Genomic DNA, 10594 nt, shown 5'->3' with positions numbered 1-10594 from the left:
GCTTCAATCTTCATGGCTCTCTATTTCTTGTCGTTAAATGTTAGTTCATGGCTTAGGCTTAATGCTAGTAGGGTCAGATAGTGTACAACATGGCTAGTAGGGTCAGACAGTGTACTTCATGCAAATGATTGATTGTGCATTGCAACATGTAGGATGTCATCGGCGGCTTCCAATCCATCAGCTCAACCAGAAGTGGACAAGCAACCACTTAAGCGGAATAGCGATGACATAGGGTGGGAGTATGGAACTATTGTCAATCCAAATGATTGGAATGTCATAAAATGCAAGTTATGTCCTATGGTTGTCAAGGCTGGGATTTATAGGCTTAAGCTGCATATTGCTGGTAGAAAAGGGCAAGTCCGAGCATGCCCCAATGCAACTCAAGAGGATAGAGACAAGTGCAGTAAAGCTCTTGATGATTCTAGGAAAGCTAAAATAGCTAGGCTAACAGAAAAACAAGAGGTTATTGATGCAGTTGCAGATGAGATGGATGTTAATGATGACACGGGCCTTGATGACATTGGCAGCTCTCAACCAAGGACAATGGGTCCTATGGACAAGTTCACAATGTCTCTTGACTCCAATTCTTTGGGTTCCACACAAAAAAACCTTCACCAACAAAAGATTTCTGAACATGTAATGAAAGAAAGGTTGCATATATTGAAGACGTAGTTCTTCAATATATCCAGTGTCTCGTGTGTTTCCTCTGTCGTGCTTATGGGAAGGGAGACGGGTTTTCTACAGCTTCTTGCGCCTCTACTGCTGACGGGAGGGAAGGGAGCGGATCTGGTGATCCGTGGTGACGTAGTTCTCAACAATAAAAGCCCAGTACGTACGCTCCCACCAGCTTTGCGACCCGTTTTTCCATTTACCACAGCCCCGCCAGTTCCTTCCCCACCGATGGCGAGCACTGACCAGTGTACGTATGTATTTTATCCACGAATAAACCCCAGGCCACAGCAGGCCCGCCCAGTTTTCTCACTGTGTCAGACCGCCCACAAGTCTGAAGCAGCCCAAAGCGGACCGGCCCGGCTGGCCTACCCGCTCAAACTATTCGGTAAAAACTGACGGCCCGTCAAAGCCATGGCACTCGGCCGCAAAACACAAACGCCGCGCGCGCCCACAGTTTCCCGCCGTACGCATCCCTCCTGCTGCCCGAGTCCAACCCATAGCTTCTCTGGCTGGCTGGCTCTCTGAGTAGAGACGGTATTTTAGCGAGTTCGCCGTATCGGCGGGCGCCGGCACCACCAAATACACGGGCACGGCACGCCGGAAGACCGAGACATGCTCCCATGCACTGCGGCGGTGGCCATTTTTAAGTAGTTAGTAAGTGGCATCTCCACGCAAGCTCGCGTCGCCAACCCGCTCGCTCCACGCGCCATCCTCTCCTCCGGATCCTCGAATGTCGATGAGCAAGCTCGCCCGCGGGTGGGCCGACCTCCCGCGCGACCTGCTCGAGTCCGTGCTCGCCCGCCTCCCCGTGCCGGACCTCGTCCGCTTCCCCGCCGTCTGCACCGCCTGGCAGTCGGTCCACGCAGCTGCCGCCGCGCGGCTTCGGCAGGCCACGCCGTCGTCCCCGTGGCTCATGCTCCCCTTCAATCCGACCGCACGGGCCGGCGGCGTCGCCAAACTCTCGGTGGCACGGTTCCTGAGCCTGGCGGAGGGCCGGGTGTACGTGATCCGCCAGCCGGCGCCGGCCGCCCGCGACCGCCTCTGCGTCGGCTCGTCGGCCGACGGATGGCTCGTCACCGCCGACGCCCGCTCGGAGCTAAGCCTCCTGAACCCGATCACGGGCGCGCAGCTCCGCCTCCCGCCCGCCGCCACGCTCCCGTTCGTCGACGCCCGCCGCGGCGCGGACGGCCGCGTCGAGAGCTACGGTCTGCGGTCCTGCTTCGCCGACGGCGGAGGCTGCGGCGAGGAGGCGCTGGTCCCGACGGAGACGCTAGGGCCCGACAGGCTCCGGTACGAGGTATACGAGAAGGCCATCGTCGTGTCGGCGCCGCGAAGGGTGCCCCCTTGCTCGTGCTGGGTCGGATACGCCGTGCTGCTCATCTGCCAGCCCCTGGGCCGCCTCGCCGTCGCGCGGGCCGGGGACGCGGAGTGGGCGCTGCTCGACGACGCTGACGCGCCCGCCCGCTGCTGGGTCGACGCCGTGCGCGCGTCGTTCTCCGGCGCGGACGGGAGCCGGCGTGACCATCAGCCGGTGTACACGGTGGACGCCGCGGGGCGCGTCGACGCGTGGGACACGGACGCTGCCACGACGCCCAGCAGAGCGGTCGCGCCGCCGTGCGGCTGCTCGGCCCGCTCCTGCGCCATGTCAGCCGCGTGCCGCAAGTACCTCGTGGAGCTCTCGCCAGGGCGGCTGCTGCAGGTGCACCGCCTCCGCGAGACGGCGCACGCGCGATACGCGTGGGAGCCCCGACCGGAGCACATGGAGTACACCACCACCGGCGTCGAGCTCTTCGAGTGGACGGCCGCCACCGGCCTGTGGGCGCGGGCGGACGGTCGGGTGCTGGGCGGGCGCGCGCTGTACCTCGGGAAGAGCGCGTCGCTGTGCGTCCCCGTGGACGTGGACGACGCCGGGTGGTGTCCCGGGGTGAGGGGTGGCTGCGTCTACTTCACCGACGACGGGCCGTGGTCGCACGATCGGTGCCACGAGGTGACGCCGGACGTGGGCGTGCTGGACCTCGACGACGGGAGCTACAGGCCGCCGCGCGGCGCCGCGAGGGACCTGCTCTGGAAGTGGCCACCCCCGGTTTGGGTGTTCCCTTCGCTCGCCGGCTGACTGATCCGCCTGCCTCTGAATCTTGGAAGCTTCCGCGACGAATCCGTGTGTAGATGTAGAGATGTTGTTCACTTCTCAGAAAACCGCGGCTCAACTTGTCGTTGACCTTCAGCAACCAGTGTGCACTAGGGTTGAATAATAAGAACACGTGTAAGTTGTAGTAACTTGTAACGAGGTCAATCTCATCGTTGACCTCTTGAAACGACCAACGACACGCGGTTGTTCGTGGTCTTGTGGAAAAGTCCACCAACGTTCATTTTTATCCAGCAGTATATTTTAAAATGAAATTTACATTATTTGATTGTAAACCAAGCCTGCAATATATAAATAAATGTCGTCTAAAAAGATAAATTGATGTATATATAAAAAATCTTATTATGGACTTTGGCTTTGGGGCAAAACAAAACTTTTTAAAAAAAAAATCGGTGTAGGATTAGATTTCTTTTATTTCAGAACACGCACTGAATATTTGGAAATACTTGTCATAATGATTTTCCTGCGAACGATTAATGCCGCAATCCATGGAAAATGTGTCACTGCAGTGATTTGGGATGACAAATTTTGTTTATCTGGATTACACGATGACACAGTGATTGGACAATTGTTCTTCTTGCAGAAATCTGGAGGAACGACTGCACGGTAGTAGGCCAGAAACCACTCCACTTATGAATTTGGATTTTCTACACAAGAAGACACTTGGGGCGTGTTTGTGACCCTGTCCCTGGCCAGCTCGGCCCGTTCAACTGATCCAGGCTGAGACTAGCTTGTCCCGACTACTGCAACTCACCATATGTGCCTGGCTCAGACGAACTGGTGTTTGTCACCCAATATGCAGTCGGACTAGAAGACCAAAACTACCTAAACGTGGAATCCTTGCGCCACGAGCAGCCAGGCTCCCAGGAAACGGACCTTGAGCTGAGAGGCTAAATTTACACGCGCACAGCCTGGCTCCCGAGCAAGCCAAACGACGCAAACACGGGAGCCGCAGCCCGAGAGTGCAGCCAGACTGCTAGGCCATGGCAGCAAACACGCCCGTGGTGACTGCACAGCATGGTCAGAAGCACGGGTAGGATGTTTGGACGACAGAATTGGACAGTAGGGGAAATTAGGATAAAATATAATTATCGTTTGAATTTATTCATGTGGTCAGCAAAGAAGATATATGCTATGTCTATAGATATATAGTAAAATGATTTGCAATTTGGAATGGAGGAAGTACTAGTAAATATCTTTCATACGAGAATGATTCACCCAGGCACGAGTACTTAGATATGGAAACAGCCAGCGTCCACGACACCTTCCACAGGTCCACTTCCAGAGTTACCAAACTTGTGTTGCTTCTTCGTCGGCTTTCACGGTGTCATCATTGAGCTGCAGAAAACCACAAAGAAACGTACTCCAAGACACATGTACGGCAAGTGCCCTGCTTTTAGGATGATAGTTCATCCTTTCCTACCAGATCCAGGGCAGGGCGTCAAGCTTGGAGCTGCTGCCTACAGCCTACTGTCTTGAACCCAAGGGCAAGGTCTGAAGGACTCACATAGACCTACAACTACAAGACCAATTATTCCAGTCATCTGTACAAATCGAAAAAGGGTTAACGTTAGTAAGCAGTTTGAGTTTCAGCCACACTAAATGCTCTAACTTTTTTATGCGTAGCAGGCTAGATTTTCTCTCTCTTTTCATAATACAAAGATGCACGGTTCTTCTATGTGTTCAAGAAAAAAAGGCTGGAGCTTTCATTATTTCACTACAATTTGTATCAGAAATTCTCGGTTTGGATGACTAAATGCAGATAGCTGACTATCGGCAAAGCGATCGTCGTCTAACACGGTGGTCCTCAGAATGAAATGCAGCTGTTCAACAGGAATTGAGTGCAGTCGTTAAAAATACAAATTCACCAATATGCAACTTTCTTGGCCAGAGATCATCGTCTCTGCTTTTGTCAGGTTCACCCTTCGACAAATTTTGGAGATAGACCAAAGTAGGGCTGGAAGCAAAGTAGCTTGGCTCGTCCACTTAACGAGCTAAAAGAGGAGGCTTGGCTCGGCTTGACTCGCAGGCTGAACCTTGATAAATAATATTGTATTATATAGTGATTTAATAGTATATAAATGCGAAAAATAAAATCATCATTCAAAGTAAAATTATTCCTTATCTATCATTATTGTATAGTTTGATTAATTTGGCACAACTTGCGAGCCAAAACAAGCTGGTTCGGCTCGGTTCAGTAGACCATCGAGCTCGAAAACGAGGCATGCTCCTCGAGTTTTTTTCTCTCAGCCCTAGACCTAAGTATTAATGCTTTTAGATTCCAAGATCTGTGATGATGCTATCCGTTGGAAGCTCTGACTTCGGATACTGCTTTATGTGCTGGATACTTCTGTGCAGCAGGGGGGAGAAATGTGTGAGATGAGACAAATATATGTCTAAGGTTACATTATTCATACTAGTACATCATACCAGTACTGTGGCCCTATCATTAATTCATTATCACTCAATACAGTGAAGTTTCAAAAATTCTCTTCAAAACTCTTTGGTCAGGTAACAGATCATTTTCTAATTCTTGTTTTGTTCCGGTAAAATGCGTGGGAATACACTGGGTGGGTGATTTCAGCGCGTTGTTGAAACACGAATATGCCACCTTTATTAACTAGAGGTGGTAATGGATCGCGATCTAAATGTTTCTTCACAATTTGTTAGGGTCCTAAATTAATTTTAGTTCAAAAATAAATAGAAATAGAGTCGACCCTAACCTGATCTGATCCTTACATTTTATAGAGTAAAATTTAAAGCCCATTATCACCCATATTATTAACCAATAGTCCAGAATACAGCTCCCAATTCCCAAAGAACGTGGACATGTTATAGTGAAATGGTGCACCTTTTTCCCCCTAAATCTTTTTCCTTTTCATTCTATATGTATATCCGAGAGATCTGTATCAACTACTAAAGCATGCTGAATTGTTACATACTTACATCAGATGCTTGAATGCTTTTTTATATGTTTTTATGACTTCAATTTCTGTTTTTAGGGAATTTCTTCCATCTACTCTACTCCCACCAATGCCAAAACTGGCAAAACTGTGTTTGGAAAGTTCCTCTGCAGTGCACATCTTTTATGAACTGCGGATCGTGAACTTATGCTAAAAAGATGTGTGACATGAGTGCACATCTAGTCACGTTGCTTGGCTAGCAATGTAATATTTCATGTTGAAGTGTTTTCAACCTATCGACTATACATAAAAAATTATCAAATGCTGAAAAGTATCAAGTATATAAAAGTAAACAGCTACCTTTAAGGGAGGTGTAATCACAACTGATAACATTCAGATCAATGTAATGCTGCCATCTGAACACTGAACTCTAGCTCGGGCCTTTTCAGCCTGGAACAGTAAAATATGTGAAAGAGTAGCAATTAGAGAACATAGTGACTAAGTGAGATTCGGCATATCACATCAACACGGCACAGGAAAGCATGATTGGTAAGTGGTGTCTTATAGCCTTAATAAGGTACTATAATACCCACTTTGTTTAGAAGTGCCTGCCCCCCCTCCCCTCCCGTGCAGTAGATGTAGTATAATTCTCTTGAGCAAAATATAGTGAACTCCACCTTAATTGAAGCAAAATGGTATGCACTTGTAGGCCTGTCCTGAGTAGAGTGAGGGTATTGCAATATTTATTCAACAAATTTGTTCTAAATAGGCCTCCTTATCATGCCAAGGAATGTGTGTGTATGACTACTGATTGCCATGGATTTGTTTTTGAAAAGTAAGTTAGAGAAAATAATTGCAATACTATTTCTTAGATAGAGAAGAAATCCCAGCAATCTATAGATATTAATGCCATATTCTGTTCCCCATTGATGCAAACCTGCTCCATGTGTACAGTTCTTGCCCAGACTGCTCCCTCTCACAACTAGTACAATCCAATTCCATCAGTAGAAACTAGAGAGCATGCATTCTGTTGATTGTAGCATAAGAAGTTTAAGGGTGTACCTCTTCATTCCAGTTGGTTTGAAGCATCATGACGACCAGAGCAAATATTTGCACTGCCATAGCACATATGATTCCCAACCAAAGGCCCTGGCACATGAGGGGAACACATATCAATATATATCTTATCATAATTACATAAAAATAAAACATAATCCAACCTACCTTACCACCAATCTTCAGAACAAATGCAAAAGTAACAGCTGAAGGGAGACCAATAGCATAGTAAGCAAACAGATTGATAACCGAGCATACTTTCTGCCAGCCGCATCCTCGAGCCGCCCCTTAAAAGCATCAGGCAGATAATGAACATATATCAGCCAAAATCAGTTAGGCAAAGGATTACTGATATTATGATTACGAAGTGTCACGATAAAACCACTGACAAGTCTGATTCAGGAACTACCACTCTTGTGCATAATACTTGTGCCACTCTTCTTTGGTAAAGGAATTAATGATACCTAATAAAAACAATAGGCTTGGAACAGCAATAATCCTAATTTGGACTGTATGGCTTACTGGTGAAACCCTCTTGTAGCGTGCAATACCAAACACATTGGATTTTTTCCTCTTATGACTTATGAGAGCATCGTGCATGCTGGATATGTGATCATTTTTTACATAAACCTGCCCAGGCGGCATAGCAGAGATAATTAGTCTACATGTACCTATGGCACCATAATGAGGCAGGCAAACAAGCACCAAGGCCAACTGACCAAGTGATCAAACAAATAAAACTAAGCAACTTTACAATAATGACATTCAGATTACAGTATCTGTATATGGATTTATAAACAGGAAGCAGAAGCACAATGTGATGCAAATGCTGCATACTAGACAATGCAATTATCCCAAACCTGATAGTGTGCATTGTATTCCATCCATGAAGTCAGAAGTAGCAAGAATTGGCATCATAATCGATACATGCTTCACGACCTCTTCCTCATTGCTGTACAAATAACCCCAGACATCTCGCACTAATACTGTGATGACAGCGAAAAAAAGACCCTCAGCTAGGCACATGATCCCTGAAACATAAACTGATAGGCGTGCTGCATGTGGGTTCCCAGCACCTAGTTCATTGGACACTCTAATACTGCAAAGAAACAAGAACCATGGACCAAAAGTAGTTAAGCGCAAGTCTCTTTTATCACAAAAACCCAGAATGAGAAGGAGGGGCACTATGAATTTATGCTCCTCTGACCTTATTGCACTGCTTAGGCCACTTGGAATTGTATAGACCATCCACATTGTGTTTAGGCTTCAAAAGAGTCAAAGTTACTTCACATCAAACACTTGAAACATCATTACTAGTGCATGGTTGATGAACAAGACACAACTATCTCAAGACATGAGGAAGAAAATTAATGCAACTGCACAGTGATCAGCCATGTTACAGAACAACATCAGATCGAAAAGATTGATCAGTTTAATAGAACTTACGATTACTGAAAGGTAGGAGGCAATCCATGTTTCGTTTGCTTACCTGACTGACAAAATTGAAGTTTCCAGTTTTGGATCTGGAAGAAATCCCGCTAGGAGAACCACCATCTCAAATGCCCAATACTCCAAGCTGAGCTATCTTGCACGCCAAATTACCAGTTCCATGCAGAAAGAAGATAAAGGTACACATTATTTCTTTGCTAAACCATAAAGTTAACATCCAAGACTTGTCGAAATACAAGTTTTATACATGGTGATGGTGCCCCATATCAGGCTTACCAGGTCATAAATGTAGATGGGATTGCTAGCTTTAGATACACTTTGGCATCCTTCAATTTTAGTGCCTCCCCTGACCATCCATGCCAACTTCTTCTGCCAGCTTCAGAGAATTTCACATACACAGCTAGCAGTGCCACATTGAACCAGTAAGATACTGAGGTTGCCAGAGCAGCGCCTTTGTGGCCAAGGCCGAAACTTTGAACCAGCAACCAGCATAGCATAACATGAAGTAGCAAGGTAAGTCCAGAGCAAGCTACCAATATGTGGACAATGTTTTGGGCCTGCAGGAACCTGGTAAGGCACTGAAGCAAACCATACGCGAACAGGCCAGGAATCAACCACTGAGCGTACAATCCAGCTTCGAATGATATCTCAGGGTTTTGACCAAGAGCGATAAGGATTTGACCAGTGAAGGCCAAAACAAAGGCCAGAGGAAGACCCGTGAACATAAGAACAATTATCGCCCTTTGCGTGTGTGTCCCCAGCATGTCATATTGTCTTGCTCCGTATGATTGTCCACAGAACGTATCCAACGCGCTTCCCATGCCCAGCTTGACACGGAAAAAGGAGCACGAGTTCCAAATTAATTTACTTGGTAGCACAACGCAGTATAGCATAACTGGACACTGGGCAATAAGTCAAAACTCATACACCTCCTCTTAATTGGAGTAACGCGAAGGCATTCAAAAAATTCGTACTGATTTTTGGATATAAATTTCTTAAACAACCAGCTCCTAGAGCGTACTTGTTCCGATCCGCATTCCCCCTCTGCTCTCAAGAGCACTAGTACAATATCGAGGTGCACAAACGGCTGAGCGAAGCGAGGTTACCAGTTATCACTGAACTGCACGTACCAGGACGCTGAATCCGGTGACGTTGGCGAAGGACGCGGCAACGGAGGCGCCGGAGAGGGAGAGCTCCCCTAGGTGCCCGGCGAACATGACGGAGACCACTTGCAGGCAGTACTGCAGCAGGCTGCACGCCACCAGCGGCGCCGCGAGCCCCACCTGCCTTGTCACCTCCGCCGACACCGCGGGGCGTGGAGCGGAGCGGGGCAAGAGGAGAGGCGAGGACGCCTCCGCCGCCCCATCGACATCGACGCTAGCGCCACCCATTTCGTTTCGCGATGTCCCCGCGGGCTTGGAGGTCGGAATCGGAACCGACGGGTTTGGGTTGACTAGCGAGGGAAGGCAGTTTTCATGCGTCTGATTGGCTGCGCAGTGGCAACGTGGCACGAAACACGCTAGCATTTGAAAGGAAGGGGAATCTATGGGCCGAGCCAGACGTTTGAAAGGCCCAAAGAATGATCCCGGGCTTCGGCCTGAAAAGATGGTGCATGAGTAGATGGACTGAAATCTGCCAAGGTCTGTTTATAGGAATGTTTAATTGTAAAAGTTTTTAACCTTCGTCTTGAAAAGAAATTTGGTTCGTGTTTTTTTATTGTGGTCCCTAGAAGACTAGTACATATGTATAGTAAATTGCAAAAGAAGAAGTTATAAGCGACGTGAAATCTATCAGAGTTTTGCGTTCAAGAAAAGGAAATCGATCAGGGGTGTGAAAAAGCAGTAACTAGCACTCGATCACATAGGTAAAGTAGAAGTAGAACGTAGAAGGCATCCAACGATGTTCCATTTTTTTTTATTTTAGATCAAGGATGAAAATCCCGCCTCGGCAATCATGTTTTGATAGCTTACAACAGGACGACCATACGTCATTTAATACAAGGTCTGAAATCGTGAGAGGAAACAGCAATAAAAGCTAAAGAAACCGTAGTAACGTGCCACGTCAGATCCATCGCCCATCTGGAAGGAACCAGATATACAGTCACGCGCTGCTAACCGCGGCGACCGTTAACCGACGGAGCCGGGTGGGTGATTAGCACAGCAGCAGCTTCGGTTCTCGCTGTCAAAGACCGTTGAGACTCTGGAGAGCGAATGTTTTCTGTCTGCAAATGCTCCGACTCCGATTCATCCTTGTAAATTGAACGAACGAACGCTCCCATGACGACGACGCGGTAGGCCGGCCGGTCGCAGGCAGCAGGATCCAAGCAACTATCCAAGTCACCCAACGTGAGCATGGCTGGAGCATGTTA

The 10594-nt window shown here is 48.0% G+C and overlaps 2 protein-coding genes across 17 annotated transcripts; one reads left to right on the top strand and one right to left on the bottom strand.

Moving 5' to 3' along the window:
• Nucleotides 1-1265: 1265 nt before the first annotated feature.
• Nucleotides 1266-3022, top strand: LOC100382370 (uncharacterized). The gene has a single exon (NM_001175115.1). The coding sequence runs from the start codon at nucleotides 1403-1405 to the stop codon at nucleotides 2783-2785; it is 1383 nt and encodes a 460-aa protein (NP_001168586.1). The 5' UTR covers nucleotides 1266-1402; the 3' UTR covers nucleotides 2786-3022.
• A 330-nt stretch (nucleotides 3023-3352) lies between these two features.
• Nucleotides 3353-9724, bottom strand: LOC100278502 (putative MATE efflux family protein). 16 transcript variants are annotated; one of them, XR_002748524.1, is made up of 11 exons: nucleotides 9357-9718; nucleotides 8503-9053; nucleotides 8267-8353; nucleotides 7985-8041; nucleotides 7638-7876; nucleotides 6946-7064; nucleotides 6784-6870; nucleotides 6315-6437; nucleotides 6082-6171; nucleotides 4687-4854; nucleotides 3889-4362 (listed from the first exon to the last, which is right to left on the bottom strand). XR_002748524.1 is itself a non-coding variant. In XM_023300264.1 (11 exons), the coding sequence occupies exons 1-10, from the start codon at nucleotides 9615-9617 to the stop codon at nucleotides 6115-6117; spliced, it is 1491 nt and encodes a 496-aa protein (XP_023156032.1). In that variant the 5' UTR covers nucleotides 9618-9718; the 3' UTR covers nucleotides 3891-4854; nucleotides 6082-6114. The 16 variants fall into 16 exon arrangements, 12 of the variants coding, with proteins under 12 accessions (NP_001336917.1, XP_023156029.1, XP_035815405.1 ...); XM_023300264.1 differs by having other exon boundaries at nucleotides 3891-4854; nucleotides 7638-7763; nucleotides 7854-7876; XR_004849941.1 differs by lacking the exon at nucleotides 6315-6437 and having other exon boundaries at nucleotides 4687-4848.
• Nucleotides 9725-10594: the final 870 nt, after the last annotated feature.

The sequence above is a fragment of the Zea mays genome, chromosome 6, assembly GCF_902167145.1.
Source record: "Zea mays cultivar B73 chromosome 6, Zm-B73-REFERENCE-NAM-5.0, whole genome shotgun sequence".
In the NCBI taxonomy this organism is placed as follows: domain Eukaryota; kingdom Viridiplantae; phylum Streptophyta; class Magnoliopsida; order Poales; family Poaceae; genus Zea; species Zea mays.
This window is presented reverse-complemented; position numbering and strand designations above follow the sequence as displayed.

Coding starts and splice junctions, on each gene's coding strand:
- LOC100278502 (XM_023300261.1), bottom strand. CDS start 9,617: ATGGGTGGCGCTAGCGTCGATGTCGATGGGGCGGCGGAGGCGTCCTCG. Junction 8,042..8,266: donor ACTTCAATTTTGTCAGTCAG/GTAAGCAAACGA, acceptor ACTCTTTTGAAG/CCTAAACACAATGTGGATGG. Junction 6,438..6,783: donor AAACCAACTGGAATGAAGAG/GTACACCCTTAA, acceptor CACTCTACTCAG/GACAGGCCTACAAGTGCATA.
- LOC100382370 (NM_001175115.1), top strand. CDS start 1,403: ATGTCGATGAGCAAGCTCGCCCGCGGGTGGGCCGACCTCCCGCGCGAC.